This window comes from Triturus cristatus, chromosome 2_1, assembly GCF_964204655.1.
Source record: "Triturus cristatus chromosome 2_1, aTriCri1.1, whole genome shotgun sequence".
Lineage (NCBI taxonomy): Eukaryota > Metazoa > Chordata > Amphibia > Caudata > Salamandridae > Triturus > Triturus cristatus.
Genome location: NC_140581.1, coordinates 1,031,245,717 through 1,031,271,104, shown reverse-complemented (window position 1 = coordinate 1,031,271,104; position 25,388 = coordinate 1,031,245,717). Strand labels below are relative to the sequence as shown.

Genomic DNA, 25,388 nt, shown 5'->3' with positions numbered 1-25,388 from the left:
CCAGCTCGTCATAGACCCCGCCCGCTAATGCAACGGCCGGCACAGGGCGGGGAAAGGGGCGGGCACTGAAGGGGTTAAAAATCGCCCGTGTAACAAACTATTTCTTTCAACTGTTTACAGGAGATGCGCCAGTGCTGGATCCAGGATCCAACACGGAGTAAGAAAAAGTAACGATAAACCTACTTACCTGCTAAGTGAATTTCCTCCCATTGGATAACATTGGTGATTCTATGTAAAAAAAAGTTAGTCAACTTTAAAAATACAATAATATTCCTTAAAAATCATACCTGTAACCAGAACGTATTTACTTACCAGTTTCCAGGAAATGTCCCTGGACTGAATCTAGGATCCAGTCCTGCGGTTAGAAAAGTAATCCTAAAAGTAATTAATTGCATTTACTTAGAAATTCCCATTGAGCTCAATGTTATGATTGTGTTTGAATTGCGTTGCCCATTGCAGCAACTGTATCTATTGCATTCAAAAGTCTATTGCCTATTGAAAGTATTGAACTAAAGCATCTCATTCTGAGAAAGTATATTTTGATACCTATTGTTGGTTCTAAAATAAAACTATATATATTTTAATACAAAACCATTGGCCTAGAGTTCAGTTCTTGATTGTGTGAGACCATTTGCTGACTGAGTGTGTACAAGAAATGCTTTACACTATCCTCTGATACTGCCTTACTGCTCGACCAAGCTACCACTTTAGAGAGTAAGGTTCTATCTAACTTTAGCCTCTGCCAAACCTCTGGGGACTGTGGACTCTGTGCACACTGTACCTATTTGGGAACAGTATATACAGAGCCACTTTCTTACAACTATTTCCTCCCATAGAATAACATTGGCTGTTTCCTGTGATAAAGTTTCGAAGTGTGGAGTTGAAAAATCTATGAAAGTCACTAAAATTGTAACCATATATCCAAAACGCTTTTACTTACCTGTTTACAGGAAATTTCCCAGTGCAGTATCCAGGTATACAACACTGCAAGAAAAGTAATCTGTAACATGATCTACTTGACATCCTATTGAAAAGCCATTACAACGTAATTCTACTGTAACCAAAGTTTATTTGCAATTCAAAGTATTAATCACTTACCTGTGCCAGGCTTGCTTGGTTCTAGGAAATAAAATAACTAAAAGAATATTCTTTTATACAATCAAAATTGGTCTGAGTTCAGTCTTTGAGTGTTTGACAATCATTTGCTGATTGAGTGTGTATAACATATGCTTAACACAACCCTCTAAAAAAGCCTTACTGCTCGCCCACACTACCACAAAAAGAGAAAGCGCTATCTACTTTTACCTCTGCCTTCCTTTTGGGTTCCAGTGGACTCTGTGCATAATATATCTCACTTTGGTATAGTATATACAGAGGCAGCTTCCTACACTGTCCCCATGAGGAGCAGGGTTGAGACTGATTTGCATATGGCTGGGATCCAAACTGGGGTGGCGTGGTGTGCATACTACAGCATTCGGCCCATCATTTGTTCCCTATGCTTTTTGTTCTGCTGCAAGACAATGGATAATGTTGGAGACTATTTTAAGGTTTTTGAAATCTAAAACGTGATAGAATTCTACACTTGCACGCAATACAATGATAAAAAAAATATATAATTTGAAAACAAAATAAACCCCTACAAATACATGGGACCAGAAGTGGATGGGACTGATGGTGACAACTGTGGTAATCCTTGTCAAGATCTAGGTGGTGAAGCAGGGGGAAGTAGAGATTGGTTTTCAATAGTGGAGCCTAAAGTCTCTGTTAAAGGAAGAGCAAAAGGCCCATACCCAGCTGCCCAGAAGACACTGGACTAAGCCTACCAAGCAGAGGAGTTGATCCTCGGAGGAGACAAACAGCTGATGAATGAATCTAAGACACTCAAAGTGTGGCAGCAGCCAGAAACATTTTTAGACGCAGATCATCTTTCACTGGAGATCCCAGATAGACCAGCGGAATGTGCTGCAAAGCACATAACTGGAAGAAATGAAAGAGGAGACCCTGAAAACAAACCGTATTCCTGATGGGTGTTCATTGCACCATCCCAATTCACTCCTCCTAGAGTAGATGATATATTCAGTTACCTCCGTCCCAGTGGCTCTGTGAGCCACCCATCATCTTCCTTTATCTCAAGTCTGGGTCGGGCCTCCTGACTAGCATGTGCCAGCAGCCTAGAGACTGCCAAGGTCCCACCACAACATTTGGTAGTGGACTGTCCCGTGATGGCTACAATTCAGTGTATTTGGTGGGTGACGGAGGCCCTTCTGTCAGGAGGAGTGCTTCAGCTTGTGAAGCTCACGATTAAGTTATCCACGGTTGAGACTCCTAATACCTCCTGTTCCCATAGCCTATTCCTGGCTCATCCTCCTCTCTGCATATTTATCTATTAAGCTATCTATCCCATTTTGCTAGTAAACCTGCCCACTGTCTCTCCAACTCATTTATCTGCCCCTCTCCCTGCCATTTTTTTTATTTGATTGCCCCTCCTCCAGGGCTCTTTTCCCCTTTTTAGTTCTCATCTAGACCATGCTTGGGCTGTCTCTTCAAGACATGCTGTATCTAGGATATGGGCCGCTTGAAAAAAACTCCAATCTTTTTCCTTGGTTCCTGTTGCTGTCCTTTTAAACTGCTGGCTTTTCATTGGTGAATACACTTAGTAGTCCCTCCCTTTTGAATTTAGTATCCTCCCATGAGTACTGCCCCCTCTTGCATGTGTTCTTACTGTTCAGGTTATTTATACTTGGAGAACTTTTTTAAAATTTTTATTTTTATTTTGATCTTCCGCTTTGATCGTTGACTGTTCTGTTTACTTATGCAGTGAAACTTTGATTGCATCATTTGCTTGCCATCGCTTTATTTGCATGCCTCCCCCTCACTCCTCAAACAGCACTGCTCCGAGGCCCCTACCACCCCTTGAAGTCCACTGCTGTATTTGCTTGTTTCTTTTGTTACTTTGCACACTTTTATTTATATATCGCATCATCGTTTTATCTCCCTGTGCCTCCCACAACACTTTTTCGGTTGCTTCATGTGCCTTAATCTTGCTGTGCCTCCCCCCTCCCAGAACAATGCTCAGATGCCCACACCACCCTTACGAGGCCACTGCTGTTTTTGCTCTTTTTTTCGTTATTTACAAGCGCTTTTATTTATATAGCGCACCTAGCCATGGGCTCGGGGAAATTTAACAATCCGCCAATTATCACAGGATGTTGAGCCTAACAGCAGACTCTAATAGGAATCCCCAGCTCACCAGTCGGCAGCTCTCATCGCTGCACAAGGTCCTTTGCTTGGTCATGTTGCAGGGTGCAGTGTTATATGTGGCCAAGAGAGGTCCAAAGGGACTCCTAGTGACAACCTGTGGTACTGCACAACACTGCTTGTTTTAACGTGGAGTCATAACTGCCGTTTTCACTCCCAGCGCTATGGCACCATTGCAAGTTACTAAATTAAAAAAAAGTTATTTGTTTTATTAAGGATGGTAGGTGAAACAACATTGGCATTTATATTGCCAATAGCTCCATCTCCAACAAATGTAAGACCTATTGCATTTCCAATGCTTGTTTCCTCCAGCTACTGGTCATTTACACCTCCTCTCTTAAACATCTTAAAATCCTGGCTTGGGCTTTCAGATAGGTCCTCCTTGCTCGAGAGAACAGGGGGTTCTGAAAGGCACTGTTCATTAATGTGCCTCCAGCCCCATGTATTATCTGTACTCTACAGGTGGACTGCTAATGGAGCACAAATGGCTTTAGATGGATCAACTTTATTTGCCTGTTCTAGAGATGGCTCTTGAGTTTGCAAATTATTTAATTCTGACTCTAATTTAATTTATTTTTGTGAGTTGTTCCTTGGTAGAGTTAGCCACCTTTCAAACCAATTCCCAAGGCAGATAAGTAATGTTCAAAGGTAAGTACATTTTTCAATAAAGATTCTTTTCACTTTCAAAAGTGGACCCAATGCAGTTCAGCAATGTTAACCTATGGTGGAAAACAAGAAGGCAAGTTTCAAATTAGTACTAACAGTGCACAGGTGAGTAAAGCGGTGTTGGGTCAATCTCCAGGAGTTAAGGTAGGTGCGGGGGTACAAGGCAGCATGGGTGCAGAGTGCCAACACAGCATCAGGTGCACGAGGCAAGTCAATGGGGGAGATTGGTTTTGGAGACAGGCTGCAGGCTCGGCCCAGGAGGCTGAACAAAGAAAACCCACAGCTGCCCAGATAAGTTCTGATGCCAGAGGACGTAGGGACACCATTGGTCAAACTCCCCAAGGCCCAGAGGCCTGGGGGTGCAGGGTTGTCCTCTGGATTTGGGAACAGCTTTCTGGGCAGGTGTCTTCTTCGGGTTGAGGCTGCAGGCGTCAAGGTAGTCCAGCAATGGTCTGCTTTTGTGGACTCAAGCTCTCAAATGCTGGAGTACCTCTGCAGGACCAGTGGGCCACTTGGACTCGGGCCACGGGTGTCTGGTGCAGAGGTGGTTCTAGAGGTGGTTTTCACAGTTCCTCTGGGCTGAGGCCTTCAGTTTTAAAGTTTTTTTTCTTCTTAGACAGGTTCGCTGTCCTCAGGTGTTTCTTGATCTTTATAGAAGGCAGGCAGTCCTCCCAGGGTTTTGGAGGTCACTGGGCATGCACGACGAGTTGACTTTTGTAGCAAGGGCGAAAGGCAGCAGTCACACTGGCAGCAGGGCTAGGGCCAAGTCAATCACTGGTCCTTCTAGCTGGTTCGAGTCTTAAGTGTGCGGGCATTGTAGCTCATGGGGCGCTAGATTTAGGGTTGTTACAGGGGAGAGACAGGCAGGGACCAATAGGTTCCTTACCTCGGGGGGGGTTTGGGGGTGTCCATCCTCTATGATGTGGTACGGGCATAGCCATAGTCCTGATTGGTTAAGTCCCGCCATCTTCAAGATGATGGGCACTGAAAAATGTCTCACTTCACCTCCAGCACCTGAGGGGTGGAGTTGGTGAAGGGCACACACCTCCTATTCTCACCTAGTTTTCCAGCCAGTTCTTCTGCCAAAAGTGGGAGTTTGAACGGGGGGCTGCCATCTGCTGCTAGCAGCTGGGGCTGCATTACAAAGGCTGCAAGGCCTTGATAGATTCACTTTAACATTTGCTCGTCCTGGGGGAGTAGGTGTGACCCCTCTGACTAGGATGGGCTTTGTTTCTGGCCTCAGAGAACAGGGGCTAGCGAGCCATGGGTCCAGAAACATGTCTGGTGGTGGCAGGCTGTCTAAAGCCCGTCTGAGAATACACCGGGTTGGTAGGTTTTCTGAGGTGCCCTCTGAGTAACGTTTGAATAAATCCAACACTGGCATCAGTGTGGGTTTATTAAGAGGAGGAGTTTGGTACCAAACACTTCTGGGTTCAGTGAAACCATCATGGTGCTGGGGAACTTGTGTTGTCGAATTTCTATCCCATTTATTCTTAATGGCTTCCCTGGCACTTAAAATAGACTTAAATATTGTTGGGGTATATCTACTCATGCCCACACCTGAGTTATAGTTGACCCTGCCTTGGGGCTTGTAAGGCCTGCTAGAAGGGTGATTTACCTGTGCTGTAGGTAAGTCAAATTGGGTTAGTTACATGTTTTAAGCCTTATCAACATGATCAGACGTAATGTCAGTTGAAATAAAACCAAGTAATCAAGCCTCCTTGTAGGTATGTATTCCATATTGTAAAAATGTGGGTTACAACAGGGTAGGTAGCAGCCCCAAATTATCTACAGCAGAGTAGATGATGAATAAAGGATTCTTTTTCATATCTACAAAATCTGCATTTTCTCCAATTTGGTCGAAAATCGTTAATTGTACAAAGATGATGGAACAGAAATGGCAGAACCAACATAGTTGACAGATCTTAATGGTTTCCAGCGCAGTGATAATTCATTGCAAAACATTATTGGGTTGGAAAAATAGTGGGAAGTAGATTATTTCGATGTCATTGAAACATGGTGCTTGACCGATGAGAAATTTGGAGCCAGTAGAAAATGTCTTTGACCACTGGGCATTCTTAGTTTGGTTTCAGTGAACATCTTAAACTGTTTTTTCAGGGCTCCTATGAGGTTCATATGGCAATGGGCCCAGATATGTCAAATATACAAAAATAAACTGGCCCCTAAAATGACTGCCTTCATTTTCAAGAAAACTGCTTTTAAATGGAATTGCAGGGGGGAAAAAAATTGAAACGCATGCCTTCAAAAATGTTCCTTTCCTTCGTATCTCAAGTATTACTGCCCACTTTTTTATTCTTCATCTGCAGTGTTAAGTTCCAATGAACCTTTTAGAAAAGGCATTGTAGAGACTGTGCTGAAAACTTACTTCAAAATCTTGACTTTCAGAACTTTCGTTTTTGGGTATAGATGTTCGTCCTGTACTATAACACATAATATCTACTAAATGGCCGAAGGCTCACTGCTAAATATATTTTTAGGAGGAGAGACATTGGGGCACTGAGCGCCTATTTGTGGAAACTGTTTCCCCGTGGAAGAGTATTTCAACCTTTAATGAGACATGGGTATGTGCTTTTTGGGTTAGAAGCGTTGAAAGATTCACAAACCTTCTGTAAGAGCTTATCTGTGGTAGTGTGATCACTAAGCAACAGAATCCATGTGGTTCTTTTTACTGTAAGATTAATGTAAACATTTGCAGTGGATGCCAGCCCTTTGAGAAAAGACCTGGTATATTTTCCATGTTATGAGTGTCTTAATTGTGGGGGCACTTATGGTCCGCTATTTGTAATGAAATATGGCTGGGAAAATGATTTGACTTTTAATATGATGAATAGTTCACAGTGACATTGGAAGTGTTCATCGATTTGCTCTCCAAGGGTCTTTACATCCATTTTTCCAAAGGTAGCAATTTTTTTGTTATTTATGTACCTTAGCTTTAAATGTATATTTTTGACTTGTATTTGTTCATTCAGCTGCACAATTATTTACCAGCCTGTGCTTCTGTCATTGCAGATTTTATGGGCGTACGTCTTCTTATGTCCACGGGGGCCTTGATGCCAGTGGAAAACCCCAAGAAGCAGTGTATGGCCAAGCTGTATGTATATATTCCTTTTAGTTTAGATGGCTTACCTGTGCAGTGGCAGTTTTGGGAAGGACTAGCGGCTAGAGCTGTTGGCCTTTGATCTTGGGAACCAGGCTTGAATCCCATCTTGGATCATTGACTCAGCATCCTGTGATTGTGGGGAAAATGACCTAATCTCCCAGTGCATGATTTATTTTGTAAAGCAGCCTAATGTCATAGGACATAGTTTGCACAAAACAAAACTGCAAAAAATGTAGTGTGTTGTGCACAAGGTTTGTTTTTCTTTAAAGAATGCTTACATTATTTTGCTGTTGAAATTCTTAAAACAAATTATAGCACTAGACCTGTTTCAGAGCATCAGATTAATCTAGCTTTGCAAAAAAAACAAAGTTACGATCTGAGGTAAGTTAGAACACTTTACACGATTTGATGCATGATGCTATTTTGACCAGCAAGTAGTCTGAATCATTTTTTCTGTTGGTAGGTGAACTGCATTGGGCATAAATATAAATATAAATCGAAAATGAAAATGTATCCATTTCAAAATTGTGTGATGAGTTCACTATTGACTGATAGCTCCAATAAGGGGCTTACTAAAGTTGCATATCTGGTTTGATTTTGTGAAAAATGATCTAGAGTAATTGAGTACCATTCAAGAATCACTGATCTGTCTGGACATCAGTCCTGCCGAAAACCGTGTTATTGCTGTAATCCAGCTAACTTGTACGTTCTGCAACTGACTAGGGTAGAAGAAATCTATTGTATGTCCAAAAATTCGAAGGCAGCCTTCTTCTACAGTAGGTGCATTATTGGCAGTTTGTGCCTTTCTCCAGAAATTCCCAAAAGTCTTTTAGGCTAATCTTGGAACGAGGTTCTGGTGGTAGTGGAGAAAGGGCACCCCAGAAACGGCAACAAAATATATTATGCACATGAAATTAACTACGAGGTTAACAAAAAGTGATTCCTTGGTTAATGGCATCTTGACTCTTGAGGAAGCTCTCCTAGGAGAAACGACGTTCAAAATATCTTTTGAAGTGTCTTAGTCAAGAGTGCCTGGCACTTGCAAAATTGTACAGTGCTTTCTAGACCACTTTAGCACCAGCTCTTCTGGAACTGGCAGTGTACTTTATCACCATACCAGAAGTATCAAAGGGAGTAACAGCACCAGAGTTTCACTCACTGGAGCAAGTTAAAGTACTGCTTATATGGTTCCACCCTGACTGATGCTGTTTGCAGTAAGCACAAGATACCTAGTGTTTATCTTTAGTTACTCCTGGCAAAGTTTTAGAATAGTTATGGAAGGGAGAGAGACCTTTGTTACTTCTGATTATGATTACGCTGATAACTCAGTTGCTGTGTTTGGCAGATCCTATTTGCTGCAGGACCCAATCCAAAGATTTTCAGAATATCTGCCCAAAAAAGTACAAACACTTTAGAAGTGCATTTTCGAATGCAGTAGTTCAAGACTACAGATACTACTTTGGACTTTTCTTGAGGCAGTCATGATGGTACCATCTCACTAGATAAAAGTGTCCAGACGGAGATCTTAAAGTTGTCCTGAACTGACCTATCTTAATGCTGACAATGGGACTGGAAGGGCAAATACTATACCTCTCGACGTTACAAATCCTTAGCAGATTTCAGCAGTGTAGTTGTACCTGCACTTGTCACAGCAGTGGAAAATTACAACCATCTGAGGTTCCATATAAATCAACAATGATTCTTAAGTGGAAGAGGATGCCAGCTGCCATTTGCCTCTGCTGAAACATCTCATTCATCATCCAAAGAATTACTCTTTTCCCTTATCACACCCTGTCGTTAACTACTGTTATGAGAGAAAAACCTTGCTACATACCTGCAAGATTGTTAAAAACGAACTTCAGATTAATGGCTATCATATACAGCTAAGAATGTGTGAGCTCTCATGGTATGTTTGTTTCTAAATTCAAAACTTAAAAATTCTAGGTAACACCTCTTGGAAGAATATAGAATAGTGCACCATTTACAATAAAAACAGGACTTTAAAAAGTGCTGTGAATGCACAATGACATCTTTTTACGGTCGGGAGGAAAAAAAGACTATGGAAAAGTTGAGTCCTATTTTGGATCCAACAACAGAAAATGATGTAAATACTTTAAGAACTGCAGCATGGACAAGCTAATGATGATGCTGAAGTGTAAGTATATCCTTCAGAGGAGAAAATCCTCAGTTTGAGAGAAAGACAAACCGCTTCATTGATAACCTCCATCCTTGGGTCACTGGAATCACATTCATAGCTTTTTCTCCTTGGCCCCCTTCACTCTAGGCTCCCCTGTTCCCTGCTGCCCAAAAAGTGTGCAAACCCGTGTTTGCTGCAGTATAGCTGTGTACAAGAATTACTGAACCGATAATAAACAATATGCTTCAGCAGACAGTACAGTGACCGACAATAGTGGCAGACATTCCCAGCTAAGAAGGGATGGTGTCTGTTTCAGAGACTTCCTCAGGGAAAACTCTCCTATAAAGAATTCTTGCTTTGTATGAAAATGTTGCAACACAATGTGCTACTCTCTCTTGATGCCCTTCTAATTAGCCTTGTGATATAGGTGTGGATGTCAGCTGACAACAATTATTTAAAATCCCATGTTAAAGGAGTAAAATTGAAATGTTCTGTCATCTAGATTATCCATTATCTGAATCTTTACTGCGCTTGTGAGCAGTCCACCTGCTTTCCTGGGAATCAAAGGGTTTTCCCTACCAGCAACAGAAGAATTTAATGCCTTAATCATACTCTAATTTTAAGATGAACTGAGAGCTAAACTGCCAAAGCCTGTGCTCTGAAAAAGGGTCTATCTTTGAAAGAAGAATAACAGTGCAGTTGTCTTTCTTTTTCTTGGTAATGCTGCTTAATGTAGTCCACTGGGAGCCCTTCATCGCACCAACAGCATGCTGCTCTTTGCTCGGGGACTCCATCCCCCAACAGTGTTTCTGCCAGGAGGCGCTGAGCACTCCACTCGCGCCAGGAGATACATAAAGCAGGTCAGGGCTCCCGCAGCTGGGCCTACCCTCTTGGTTTTTTTGTCTCTGTAAATCTTCGTAGGGCTTTATCGCAACACCAGATATCTCAGTACAAAGTTCTGTGCCCAGTAACTCCTTTTTATTTTTTAAACTCTGTGTGGCCGTGACCCTTTAAAGGCTGTGTCCTCTTCAAAATGAAAGCAAATGGTAGACCGAGAGTGGACACCTAAGAGTCTCCAAATTTCTACGCCTGACTGTTTTTTGACACGGGCTGCTAAAGGAATAGATGAGAATTTCAATAGTTGAACGACTAGTCAAACCACCATCCCCTCTGAGGTCCCCTACCCAAAATCAACCATCTCCGCCGTCTGGCCCTAAATATTTGGACCCTTCATTGGGAGCAAAGACTAGGTCAAAGAAAAAACTGCAGGAGTTTCCACATGACTAATGGTACTCATCCTGTACCGGCAACTGTGCACAAATCCCATTCTGCTCCAGCAGTCTCTACAGCTCTACTTCTTCAAGACATAGAGACTTTAATAAACAATTTATTTAAAAAAAAAAAGTTCTCCAATATTGGCCAGACTTGATAAACTCGAGGCTAATGTCTGGGTAGGAGAGGACTGTTCCACAGGCTCACATTGCCCTGCCTCTGTGGGGGGAAAGGGTGTGTGTGTGTTTTTGTCAGAGGAACCTGTATGTCACTATAGTAGGTTGGGAAATCATTGCAATAAAATCCTACAACCCTCTCCTGTGGTTACCTCGCAAAACATTGGGCATGTTCTGGGAAAGACCAGTCTAAAGACAGAGCATTGAAGCAAGCAAACCATGTAACTGAGGTGAGTGTATTGGTAGTAGAGGTAGACACAACACTCGTAGCTTTTCACACAATGTAAATGGTATTGAACCCTCTAGGCAGCCTCTTTCTCCATTAAATGATGCTGCCGACACGTATGATTCACCAAATGAGGTTCTTCCACCAGAATGTTGTCCATATGTAGTGATTGTAACTAATGTCCCCTTCCTCCAGGGAAAATTTAAAGAAACCACAAGCCAACTGAAAAACAAGGTATGTCATTGGTTAGCCCAAGGTACAGATTTCACAAATTCTACTTACCATGACATTGTTTGTTAGAAGAGTGAGCTGGGTTGGTCCCTTATGTAAGACTTCGCAGGGAGACTGCATAGTGATAAATTGCAGAAACCCAGACCTTGCAGGAATACTACTTGGAAGTGGGGGGAAACCAACTAGGTGGGGTTTTGAGCTTGGGATTGTCATAAAGCTGCTGGGATTTTTTTTTATTGACCTCTTAAACTCCCTTGGCCCAGTCACCTCACCAAATGCCCAATTAGTTCAGAATCTGCAGAAGAGAAAGGAGCAATTTTCTCTTGAAACTAGCAATAGATACCAAGTACTCAGAGAGCTGGATAAGCCATCTTGAGTAAAGTCTAGTCATGCTAATCCAATGGCGGCCTAGGCCATGGCACAGGTTAGTCAACTTGTGGGGACATTACAACCAACACTTCATATGGAATAGTGAATTGTACCCCAGATGGCTTGCTAGATTGCCATGCTCCCACTCCAGGCTCAATGAGAGGAAGCGCCCTAATGGGACCTCCATCACAGGGCAGTACTATCGATGATTCGCAACTGAATATTATATCTTGGAATATTGCAGGGTTACGATCTAAACTTAATGACCCAGAGTGGGGTAAACTAGTGGACAGCTGCCATATGTTTGTTCCAAGAAACCTGGGCAACAGAACAGATTCATAGGGTGGGCTTTACCACGTTTAGTTTAGAAGCCAGACAGTCCACATCTGGCAGACCTGCTGCTCAATTACTGATCTGGGTTAAGACCACATTGGCTTGCAAAATCAAGCATCTAGATATAGGCTTACAGGAGATCCTTGGTTTAGATTTATCATCGCTCAAAGGGGATACCTATGTCAGATTAATCAATATATACCACAGGTTTAATAGCCCCCGTAAGACCTCTGATACCATAACAAAGCTTACAAACTTCCTTGACACTTCCAGAAAACCGTATTATCACACTGTATTTTAATACGACCTACGAGCCAGTAGATTATGTACAAGTAATAGTTCAGGAGGAAAAACAAGTTAGCGGTGTTAAAAGGCTTCAGATACCTGCTCTTAAAAGATCTGCTAATGTTAGGTAGCAAGTTCTGTCATTCACCCTTGCTTATGGGGTGCGCGCGCATGTATCTGGCGGACACCCTCAGATGTCAATGCAAATTTTACATTCAAAAGGGAATGTTAAAAGCAGGATTGATTTTATTGTGGCAGATCTTGACCTTTGGCCACAAGTTAATGATATGATTATTCTAAACCTTGATGATAGTGACCATAACGCACTGTTCCTATCTGGTCTTCCTATTCTACATCCCCAGTCAAATCTGGCGATGGTGCCTGTGGTCAAAATTAACAGGAGAATTGAGTAGTCAAAGGTAGCTACTGATGGTAAGCTCCTCCCTAATATTTATAGAGAGGTGGACCAGACACTCATGAAATTGGGCAATTCTAAAATAAATGATGACCCTATCATGTCTAGTTACCAAGAACTATTGAATAGCATAATTTCCTACTTTAGTAGACTGGTGATATCCAATTTTGATTAAACTAAATATTGCTCCATGGTATAATGAGGAATGTAGGCAAGTGAGAGTCGAGCTAACTGGCAGTAACCTGGAAGGGCGCAGAAATAATCCCAATATTCAAACAAGCATTTGCAATGCAATTGGTCTCGCATTTGCGAGGGTATCCGCTAATGGCATTGTAAACTACATTGTTGTTTTTTATTTTTAAACTGATTAATTAAAGGCATTGTCGTTTACAATGCCAAACAGCTTAAACTCTCGCAAATGCGAGAACTATTGCAGAACAAATGCTGCATCTGCGCCCTATGTAGCCTGCGATTTGTCATGACCAGTGAAAGTTAGGAGAAAATAAAACTATAGTTATGCACTGCTACAATTAAGATGTTAGTAGTGAACGTCTCATTTATAGGACTGCAGAATTATTTATTTTTTCTCCTAGCTTTCACAGTGCCTTCAAATACCAAGCAGTGGGGGTAAGACCGTTGCTGCGCTGGTATGCCGAACCAAACGAAAGCAGATGGCTGCCTGTGAGAAAGTGGCTCTGTATATACTGTTCCCTAATAGGTACAGGGTGTACAGAGTCCACTGTCCCCCAGAGGCTGATAGAGGTCAAAGTTAGGTATGACCTTACTCTCAAAAGTGGTAGCTTGGTCGAGCAGTAAGGCAGTACCAGAGGACAGTGTAAAGCATTTATTGTACACACTCAGTCAGCAAATGGTTTCACACACTCAATAACTGAACTCTAGGCCAATGGTTTATATATATAAAATATATGCTTGTTTTATTTTTAGAACCACAAAGGGGGGTAAAAATATACTTTCTCAGAATGAGAGGTTGAATATAAATACTTTTGTCTTAAGCAATAAATGTGTGTAAACAGTCACAGTTGGTTGCAATAAACAATCCTATTTTCTAAACATAACAATGCATTGAGCTCAATGGTAAATTCAGGTTATTTGTAATAAATTACTTTTCAGATTACTTTTGGAATTCCAGGTCTGGCTCCTAGATCCAGCCTTGGGTCAGTATTCAGAATCAAGTGATGAAAGTCGACTTAATAACTGTAATGATTTTTAAATAATATTTAGCTATTTCAAAAGTTAGCACTTAGAAAATATTTCAAAGAAAACATTCAATGGATCTCTATGGCAAGAAATTCAAATTGCAGGTAGAGTACTTTATCGTTACTTTAGTAATCCAGGACTGGGTACCTAGACCCAGGACTGGGGTCCTTATCAAAAACAGGTAAGTAATTTCGTTTGCAGAAATGGTACGATTTTAAAAGAATATTTCAAATTTGCAAAAATAGACACTTAGAAGAAATTTCACAGAAAAGCAGACAATGGTTTCCTATGGGAGAAAAATGAGTTAGAGGTAAGTATAGTTGTGAACACTTTTCAGGGTCAGGGCTGGGCACCAAGATCCAGCACTGGGAGCTCACCTAGGAGCAGGTGAGTAAATTCGTTTTTGTCACTTGGCTGATTTTTGGTGAATATTTGCAGTTTTGAAAAGTTCACACTTAAAAGATTTTTGAAGAAAAAGCCAGTCAATGTTACCCTATGAGGAAAATGAAGTTAGCGGTTTAAGGGTAAGTACTCGACTGGCAGAGTTGAAATTCCGGGCATGGACTCAGGGGTCCCCCAGTGTCAGGTAGGTACAGTTGGTTCACCCTCAGCGGTTTCAGGACGGCCGGGTGCAGAGAGAGTTAGGCCCAATGTTATCCTATGAGGGATAGGGGGGCCTTGGTTGGTGGCTGCTGTCTGGCAAGCCACGCGGCTGTGGGAGCTGGGCTCCTGGTCACTTACTCAGGGCAAGTGGGGAAGTAGAGTAGTGTAGAGAGGGCACTACCAGGGCCACTCGGGCGGCTGGGTGCAGGGTGCTTTTGAGCCTTCGGGCGCTCAATGGAAATCAATGGGAATGTTCCGGTTTGGAAAAAGGCTGCAGGCTCGGGGACGAGGATGTTTCAGGTGCCACCACCACTTCGAGGGGTAAGTTGGGTAGTTGTAGGTTAGGTGGGTACCCCGGGATTGGGCACAGGAGGCCGCAGGGCGCCGGGTGCAGGGGTGTCTTTTGACGTCGGGAATCTTACCCTCTGGTTGATCGCGGTTGGGGTGGCACTCGGTTCTGAGGCTGCAGGCTTCTTCCGGGATGTCGAGGGGGGTCCTTGGGTGCCGGACTCTGGGTCACAGTCGCCGTGGGGTCGTCCTCAGGGTCTTTGTCCACTCCGGCACTGGCCAGGCTTGGCTGGTGCAGAGTGTGTTGGGTCCGCGGTTCCGGGCTGCTGCCATGGGTTAAAAATGGGTTTCGTGAGTAGAGCCTCTACTCATGGGAGTCCCAGGGGCTTAGAGCCAAAAGGTAGCCAGGTCCTCCGGGGTTGGTGAGGTTGCTGGCCACGAGAGATGCCGCGCTGGTGCAGGTTCGAGAGTCGACAGGCCGGTAGGGCTGGGGCCAAAGCAGTTGGTGTCTTCTTCTCTTTTTAGCAGCTGCAGGGCAGGTCCTTGTTCTTCTTGCTCTTCTTGTAGTTTTCTATCTGGAATCTCCGGAAGGAAGGTTCAGGGTGCCCCTAAATACTAGATTTAGGGGCGTTACAGGTAGGTGAAGGCCAGGGACCAATGGGTCCTGGGGTGGGTACACCCCCTATCCTGCCTCTCTCCTGTGGGAGGGGGGCAGTAGCCTAATCCTGATAGGGTAGGGCCTCCCATCTTCAAGATGGCGAGAGCCCGGAGATTTGCTTCACCTCGCCTCCCCACCTGAGGGGTGGGGTGGGCAGGCTGGCACATCCCCTGTCCTTGTATGGGGTTTCCGGCCAAGCTTCCCGCCAGAGTGGGGGGTTGCAGTGGCCTGGGGAAACTCCAAATGGTGGCCTGCCTTTGAAGCTTCCCTTTGCTCATCCTGGGGGAGGAGATTTCTCACCTCACCCAGGATGTGCATTGTTGCAGGCCCGGGAGAGCAGGGGCTCTCCCACCCAGGGGTCCAGCAACGTGTCTGATGTGTGGCAGCCTGGGCAGCCTCAGAGCAGACGTGGATTGTAAGTTAGCTGTAAGGGGGCATCTCTAAGATGCCCTCTGGGGTGCTTAGTACATTAAATCCTACACTGGCATCAGTGTGGGTTCAATGTGCTGAGAAGTTTGATACCAAACTTCCCAGGCTTCAGTGTTGCCAATATGGTGCTGTGGAGCTCTTGTTTGACAAGCTCTCAGCACCATGTACTCTTAAATGACAGCACTGCACTTACAGTGCCCAGGAATGGACCCGGGTACTGTAGGGGCACAGGGCTCCTGCGCCTGTGCCCACACCATAGGCGTAATGCACCCAGCTAGAGGGGTGGCTGACATATGCCTTGGCAGTGTAGGTGATGGCCATGGTACACAGTGATGTGTGCCATGTCGACTCTTTGTTTTGTCCTGCACCCAGACACTCAGCCTGCAAGGGCAGTGTGTGTGTAAGGGTACATGGCCTCTGAGGGTGGCACAATGAGTGCTGCAGCCCTTAGAGGCCTTCCCTGGCCACAAGGCCCTGGGTACCTAGGGTACCATTTACTAGGGGCTGACATGTGGCTAGGGTATGCCAATTTGGAGTTTGTGTGGTTTAAGGAAGGAACATAGGCCCTGGGCACCTGATTGGCAGGAACCCAGGGTACACTCAATCGAAGTACATTCAGCAATTTAGCAAAAAGTGGGGGCATACCATGCAAGAAAGATGGCACTTTCTCACACTGCCACATTTATGCAAGGACTGGGCGAGGAGATAATGAGCTCAGGATTGCAGCATGTCCGAGCCCTGGGGCGAAGCGGAATGCTGTTAAAAAAACAAAATCAGTAAAGCACGTGAAATTTAAGCATGTTGCTGTGGTAGTTGTCTTTTAAAAAAATTAAAAGTGAGTTCCATGATAACTATTTTATCACTCTGAGGAGAAAAAGTTGAGACACATTTAGACCTATGGGTCACGCAGAGATCACAGCAGACAGCGCATAAAATTGCACACTGATACAACAGTTTAAACACGTATATCATATGCACCAATGAGAGCAAGAGACTCCGATGTCAGAATTCACCACATCATGCCTTTTGTTATGACCCTCTTCAAAGCACTAGGTACAGAAAGCCAACTCAACATGTACTCTCTAATGTCCTATTCTTTGTTTACTTTCAAAGACAAACAGTGTTGATGTATTTACAAACCCATGAGAGCTTGTATTTCTATTTTTGGTTAGACACAGAGCTTGCAGGGCACCTGTGCCTTTTTTTTTTTTTTGTCTTTCGTCTCTTCTTTTGCATATGGTTAGTTTGCAAGCAGATTGACCAGGTCGAGAGTGGGGCGCAGGAGGCACAGAAAGCAATGATACAATAAACGCAGCTTTTATGGACTTGAAAGGGCCGGAGGATTACTTCAAGTGAGGCTGACCTCCAGTCCGGCAGCCAAGCTGACGAGGAGATGGGGGCGGGGCTAAAGCTCTTTTAGCCCAATGGTTGTTGAGTCCCTGGGAGGGGGACCTTGGCAGAGGAAGACATTTCGAATAGCTTTAACTCTGTCTGTTTACTATCACATTAAAGAAATGCAGTAGAAATGTAAAGAAGCTGCTGTACCTGCAGATAGTCGCAGCGAGGAATCTTAGTCCATGGAATCATCTTGACAGAGAAGAAGTTTCATTATCCCGACTAGCATCGCACTGGGGCCCCTGGAGCGCCTGCTCTTTATTCCGCTCAGGTGAGCTCGCGGAGCAGCACGCTGCAGGCGGAGATGTGTATAGGTCACCACCCCCCCCCCCCCCCCCCCCCCCCCCCCTGCTGGGCAATCCCATTATCAGCTGAGAGCTTGCGCATGCTGGGAGTTTACCGGGGGGGGGGGAGGGGGGGGACAACGAGAGAGCATGCGCTAAGGGAGAGAATGTGAACAACATGCTAATCCAGGACAGAATCTACAGATACCCTCTGTCCGCACTGCAGGATGAAATACTCCCTGCCAGGCCAGCCTAGGAGTGCTAATTATTTTAGAAGACGTTGGTATTTGTTCCCCCCTCGCCCCCCCATGTGTGGGAGTACGTGGCATGACCGTGTGTGGTCAACCTGTCCACGCATGACTCATCTGTGGCGATTGTCGCGCGCTATGCAGATTCACCCCAAGTCACAGCACGCTTAGATTCTAGCATGCAGCCGTTCACCTAACCAAATGTTTGTCACAAAGCACAATATTTCTTCTACGCACTTGCTTTGGAGAGCCATCCATGCATGCACCAAAAAGCATCACTGCGGTATTAAGCGACGTTGTAGTACACTCGTGCTCCTGCTTGACGGCAGCATGAACAAGTCTGGATGGGCGGGGCCTAATGGAGACAGGGCGGTCACCAAAAAGCCTCGCTTTCAATAGAAAGCGAGGCTTTTGCATAAAGTGTGACGCGCGCCAATGAAAAGCAAAACCGACGACAATAGATCTCACAAGCAAGCAGCGCATGCACTGCGTCGCTAGGCGAGACCTAAAAAGGGGCTAAAGGGGACCCTGCAAATTACAGGCCCATTAAATGCCTTATAGATGTGTCCCAAAAAGATTTTGGTAAAACTAGCCGGTCACAATTACACAACTGGATAGAGGATAATAGTATATTATTGCACTTGCAGGCTAGGTTCAGAGCCTCCACCAGCACCCTAGATCAGGTTTTTTTTTTTCGTTTTTTTTTTCCTAATTTGGAAGGAGGTTAAGATTAAAAGGGGCCATCTGTATGTAGTGTTTGTCGTTCTTAAAACGGCATGTGACTCCATGGATCACACCAGGATTTGGGCTGGCCTTAGGGACTTAGGACTCCTCTCTGGCTTGCTCCAACTTTTAATCGGTTTACATCAAGATAACTATGCTAAAGTTAGGTGGAACTCCGATGGGAGTCTAACCCGATAATTTACCGATTCTTAAGGGAGTGCACAAGGGCTGTGTGCTAGCCCCAACGATGTTTACCCTGTACATGAGCAAGCTTATTAGTGACCTTTATGATTGTGGAGGTGACCCGCCAACATTTGGAGGCAAGGTAATACCCTCTTATTTGCAGACACGTTGCTAATTTCTAAAACGCCAATGGGCATTCAGAACGTGTTAACTAAATTTGTGACCGCTCGCAAAGTTCGGGGCCTTGATATTAATTGCTCAAAAACAAAGTTTATGGTTTTAATACCTATAAATCCACCAATGGTAAAGTGAGGTTGGGCGCCCAAATATTACAACAGTTCAAGGATTTTGATTACCTGGGTGTCCGAATTAGTGATAACCTGGCATGGACTCTTCAGCATGTGGATTGTGCAATTATTTAGAGAGTCAAACGTTCAGCTTTGCGCCCAATTTCTCCCACTCTAGAAATACATCGGGCAAATGTTTCGGTGCGGCGCTCTATGGGGCCAAATTGTGGGGTCTGGAGCACTTAAACCAACTAGAAGTCACTGAAAACAAATTTTTAAGAGCACTCCTTAATCTCCCAAAGAATACTCCTATATTACCTTTACGCCTTGATCTTAGACTAAAGTCTATTACCCACTCTGCTGTTAAGGTGCTCATGTTCTGGTAAGGCACCCTCCAGGCAGGGCTAGGGGTGATGTCCCCTAAGGACAGTAGCCCATTGGCTACTACGTAGAGACTCCTAAAACGCCTCCTAAATATAGTAATTAGTGGGCAGCCTTGAACCCAGAAACTAGTTTCGGCTCGGCCAGAAGGACCGAAGAGCTGTGCTGCAGAAGATGACAACTGCCTTGGGCCCCAGTTCTACCGGCCTGTCTCCTGCTTCGGAACCCCTCCAAGCTGAGAGCAGTTTGTCCTGCAGCCAGCAGACCACCCGGGAACCTGCCTTGCCTTTCTCAAGGACTCCGATGTCTTGTGGATACTGGATTTGTCCAACAGCAACTCCTGCCAGGACTCCAGCTGGATCCGCGAGTCCTCACCACTCTGCACCTGACTGTAGGAAGCTGGCTCTGTATATACTATACCAAAGTAAGTTGGTGTGTGCAGAGTCCAGTAGATATAAATAATACCTCACTCTATTGGCAGTATGGGCGAGCTGTAAGGCTTTATCAGAGAGTAGTGTTATGCATTTATTGTACACACTCAGGTACGAAATTGTCACACACACAAAGACTGAACTTTGATCAATTTGGTTTGTATAAAAATATTTAGTTTTATTTTATTTCTAGAACCGAGCCAGGCCTGGTAGAGGTAATTGTAATACTATTTTGCAAGAATAATGCAGTTAAATACAATTTTAATGCAGTTGAATTGGTTACAGGTACATCACTTGTTCATAAAGCAGTTGGAATTAATTTCCAGTTACTATTGAGAACATTGTACGTTACTTCTCAGATTACATAAATTGCTTTTTCTACTCCGTGTGATATGCCTAGATATCACACTGTCAAAAGAAACCATTGATGGACGGAATGCTGGACATTGCAAACATTCACCCCCAGTCACATGGATCTGGGTTAAATCCATCATTCTTTTGCTCACCACACCACCCCAGTTTGGACCCAGCCATATGCAAATCAGTCTTGACCCTGTTCCTCGTGGGAACAGTCCAGCTCGAACTGCCAAGCCAGGTCCTCCCTGGACCAGAAACGAGCACCCTGGGGCCAGTTTCAGGGCATTACCTTTCATCAGCCAGGTTCGCTTGAATCCAGTGGTGTTGTGAGCATGGGACCCACGTCTGGGCATACCCTTCCCACTTAGGGCGACCTATGCAAAAGAAACAATTGATAGACGGAATGATGGACAATGCAAACATTCACCCCCAGTCACATGGATCTGGGTTAAATCCATCATTCTTTTGCTCACCACGCCACCCCAGCAACGCTGCCCCTTTCACATGACTTCACCAGCTGCTTCACTGGATCGGGTGACCAGCGGCAACACGATCAAAGCTTGCTGACAGCCATAACCCTACGAATAGGGGGTCTCAATAATTAGTAGCTGCATATTCTGAAAACGTGTCTGAAACAAAGAATATCGAATCTGCTTCATGAGGAAACTTTAATTAAATGGAATTCTGGTCTCTGTTACCCTTGATACCATCTACTACTATTTACCTTTGGGACAGAAGTACAACCGACAATAAGGACCCTGAAGAAGTTGCTGTGTACTTTATGGTAGCGACGAAACGCGTGTTGGCTAGGCTAAGGCTCTGTACCAAGAAACGCACAACAACAATAAATCCTGGAACCACACAGCAGTGGATGAACAGCGTTTCTTTCTTTCCTACACTCATTACTAACTTAAATCTATGTACCACTAGTGTGTGCACAGGGTACCTTGGAGTTCTTGGTCTGTGATTTACCACAATCTAGGGAGAGGGGTGGTTCTCCCTACCCTTTTGCACCGCACTTACACTGAAGTTTACCGTATAATATTTGCGTACTTGCTTAGAGCGCCATCACCCCACTAGAACAACCACCGGGCGTGCAGTGTCCTGTTTCTGACCCCCTGCATGTTAGAGCTCACGCTCTCTGAGGCCAGAAACAATGCTTGCTGTGGAGGGAGGTCTTCACACCTCTTCCAGCAGGATGGCTAGCGGTTTAGCATATCAAGGCCTGGGGATTTAAAGTCTGAGGCCCATTTAGCACCAGCACAGACCGGAAATTAGCTGTGCAAGTGGGTGTTGTACTATCAGGCCAGTAATGCCCCTACGGTGGTCTACCTGATGTGCTCCTCCGTAGAAGGGTTCCACCATCCTGATTTTGGTGGAATTTTGCATATTGTCTACAGGAAGTGATTAGATAGGGAGTGTAGTGACCCACGGGTGAGTAGCCCATTGGCTACTACCCTAAATGTCCCCAAAATTCAGTATTTAGGTGCCCCCTGACACAATGAACTCTGATTCGACTGACTCCAGAAAAAGGACAAAAAGAGCAGAAGAAAGTGAACAGAGGACTATCTGTGGACTTCTGTGCCAAACCCTGCCTGAGTGCTCCTGTCCAGACAATCCCAAATACTGGACTCGTCCTGCAGCAGTGCATCTTCCAAAAACCTCGGAAGGCTGTCAGCACTTTGTCAACCGGCAAGCATCTCCTTTGAAGTGGAAGAACCACTTGCCTGCAGGCACCGACCCCCAAGTCCAGTACACCGATCTGCAGATCAGTCTACCAACCAAGTTTGGAGAGGCCATGAACACCAGGAGCTGCCCTACACCTATACCCGAAGTACTGGAGCCTGTTGCATTGACCAAGGGCTGTTTTTGGTCAGTCCGAACACCACTGCACCCAAAACCGACCTACATGTCGAGACTTCACCATAGGCCAGTTCCACACCAGAAGTCTTGCAGTTTTTCTTCTTCCTCTTCTGTAGGTGCACAGATAACCGTGAAAGTCTCAAATTCAACAACCTGCCAAACACAGCACGTATGCACCCTAGCCCACAGCATGAGTTCATTAAAACACACACTCTGTGGCCCTGAGACCCCACGAATGGAGCAACCATTTGTGTTCTGGCGGACTGATTACAGCATGTAGCGTCTGAGGATACCCCCGTCGAAAGCACCTCTGCACCCGGACACCCAGGGAAGGTAACACTGATCTCATGGTATTTTCTTGGGCCTTGGCCCCTACTCCCTTTAAGTCCAGAAGAACAATCTTGTTAGTTGTTTGCAAGTGACTCTGTGCCAGAGGTCTTCAAACTTGCTACTACTCCTCATTGACGACTATTGACAACCATAAACGCCTCCAATTCCCACAGCAAATCGTTTTTAGATTGGGGAATTAAATTGAACAGTGTTTAGCAAATGAAAGGTCAGTGAGTGTGGGCTGTGGTCAAAAGTATGGCTAAAAACAAAGGGCCTCATTTATGAGGCATTGACATAGGGCAGCGCCACATGGCTTTCTGCTGTGCTGCCCTACGCTACTTTGTAAGGCTAGGAATACACCTTATTTATGAAATATGGTGCATTCGTGTCTTTTCCCCCTGCGTTGGCACACAAATTGCTGCCTAGCGCAAACATAGGCAGGATTGTTTTTGTGCAGGAAGGGTCACCTTTCCACACACAAACAATCCTGAGAGGGGTTTTCCTCTTTCTATATGTGCTGCTAAATGCAGCACACATGCAAAGATGAAAAAACGAGGAGAAATGAAAACCTTTCTCCTCGTTAAGGTTTACCTTAAGGTTTCGGCTCTACCCCAGGTTTACATGTTTTGCAAATCTGGGGCAACGTCAAAATCCATGGGTGTTGTGTGGGAACACCCACCTAACGCCTCCTTGATGCAACGGAAGGCAACACAGTGACTTGCCGTGGCTTGCATTGCTCCATATCTGAGGCCATGAAAAAGCCACGCAGGGTGACTTTGCGTCGCCTCATAGATATGATTGACACGCTTGTGCCGCTGGAGCTTCAAAATAAGTGAAACGCCGGCGGCACAAGCCTCTCATAAATCATCCACAAAATATTTTGTTCATTTTTAGGTCTCGCCTTGCTATCGCGTAAGCTATCGCGTAAGCGATCGCAAAGCGAGACTATAGTAAGGGGCATTTAAAAGTGCTCCGAAAAGCGGATTGCATGGCGAGCACGCGCACAATTACGTGCATCGTGCCGCCATGCAATCCGTTTGGCATCGCACTTCAAAGGGTCCGCTCCCCCGCCTGGAATGCGCGCCCCCGCCAAGCGCGCTCGCCACGCTCCGCCGGGCTTGTCCTACTTGGCTGCACACGACTGGAATTCCATGCCCTCTGCTTTCAACCCGGTCTCTGACTTTCCGTAAACAGCCCTGAACTTGGCTCTTCTCGCTGCCGATTTAACAAGGCTCATTGTTGATTTCCTCTTTAGGCTTCCGAGGGCAGAACAACCATGTTGGGTAACAATTGAACTAAAAAACATAATTTTGTTCACCATCTCATTCAGTTCAAATACTCCTCATTCCTAGTCGGCTGCTGTTGTTTTCCACTCTGCATTCCACCCAAGCGCCATCCTCCTCATCCTGCAGTGACCCCCTCTTTTCCCAATGTTTGTACAAGAGAGCTCTCTGCAGTGGCCGGGCCTGCACATAGCCCCGTGCACTGATAGGACTGCACGTTAACAGCAGTGTGTGCGCGCGCCGTTTTACACACGCACTAAGGAAAGGTTGTCACATTAACAGATGTAGGCCCTGCATAAAGAGCTTACGTCCATCCCTGCACACAGGCATCTTCGACACAGGATGCCCTGTGAGTGGGTGCCGTGTGCACTTCAAGCCCTGTGCAATGGCAGCCTTACAAATAAAGATGTCCTCTGAGAACGCTCTGTTGGCAGTCCTACACACAGCGAAAGAACCCTGTGTGTCGGCAGCCCTCCTAGTACACATGCGCTCTAAAAAGGCACGTGCACAGGTAAACTGGGCACCAACCGCCAAGCTGATTCGCTGCGCATACAGTCCTAGTGAGCAGCCGTGCCTTTTTTTTTTTTTTTAAGGCAGATTTATATAGCGCTAACTCGACCCAAAGGTATTGGAGCGCTTTACATGAGCACCGGTTGCGTTACACATTCAGGCACGGGGAGATTAAGTGATTTGCCCAGGATCACAGGATGTGGACGCGACCCCCGAGGCTCGAACCCTTGTTTCCAGCATCAAAGTCGGCAATCTAGCCGATGGACCACACCCTCTTCTGTAGCCATGCAGAACTTCATTATGCAGCAGAGAAGCCACATGCTGTCCACCAAGGCCTGAATCCGCTCTGTTCTGTAGGTGTGAACACTGCCAGTTCGGTCTACTGCCAACCCTGAACACTGGCAACCACAAAGTAGCCCATTTCTTAGCCCGGTATGCAGTGCTCTGCCGCCTACCTGACACTCCTCACTTTTGCATACTACCAGGCTTTTTTTTTTTTTTTTTGCATATCTATTTAGCGCGAACTCGATCGGACGGTATTGGATCGCTTTACATAGCACCGTATTTACATTACACATTCAGGCACGGGGAGATTATGTGATTTGCCTAGAATCACAGGATATGGACGCGACCTCGAGGCTCGAACCCTGGTTTCCTGCACCAGAGGCGGCCAGCCCTGTGCTCTGCATGTTATATCTATATGGTACCAGTCCCACAGTGTCAGACCAGAATTCAGCCCAGTGCCTGCTTCTGATGTGCACTGCCAGCCCTGTGTTTCCCCTCACCATGCACTGCCACCTTGCCCTCTGCCAGCTCAACGTCTAGACTCTAGAGTGGCTGTATCAGGCACGCGCACTAAACATGATATTGTCAAAGTGAATAGTATAGAAGTGTCAAGGGAAACGACACATCGGGTGCTGCAGCACAATGACGAGCTACGCGATTCAAACAGCTATGGCCATGCAAATAAGGCATTTATGCACTGTCTGTGTGCTTGTAAAAAGAGGCAGTTCCAAAGGTAATCTGTGGAAGTCTTTAATGAGCATCAAAGAGCGGCCAGTAGCCCTGGCAGGGATCAGCAACTGCCACCATTCCAAAACAAACATTCGAATACCACTTTTCTAATTCATAAACGTTCTAAGATTCTATTACCCAGGCATTAAGAACCCAGCACCGTGGATGGGAGGGCATGAGAAGCGGCAGCCGGAAGGTGTTGGAGCAGCTGGCAGATCAGTGAATGATCTGATCAGAGGAGTGGCTTCCCTCCCCTGCCCTGGACCTGGGCTGCCGATCCTTTCCTTGCCTCTCAGGAGCCAGGCAGGGTCCGATTAGGATCACAATTTGTCCCGGGCACTGTCAAAACAAGCATTTGCAATGCAATAGGTCTCACATTTACGCAGGTTTAAGCTATTGGCATTGTAAATGACA

General features: G+C 45.3%; 1 protein-coding gene across 4 annotated transcripts in view; it reads left to right on the top strand.

The window, feature by feature from the left end:
• G3BP2 (G3BP stress granule assembly factor 2) overlaps positions 1-25,388 on the top strand; it is a 265,334-nt gene that overhangs the window by 14,131 nt on the left and 225,815 nt on the right. For all 4 annotated transcript variants that reach the window (XM_085635242.1, XM_085635228.1, XM_085635234.1 and 1 more), the window contains exon 3: positions 6,955-7,036. In XM_085635242.1, the coding sequence (XP_085491368.1) occupies positions 6,955-7,036 (82 nt within the window). The remainder of the gene's footprint in view (positions 1-6,954; positions 7,037-25,388) is intronic.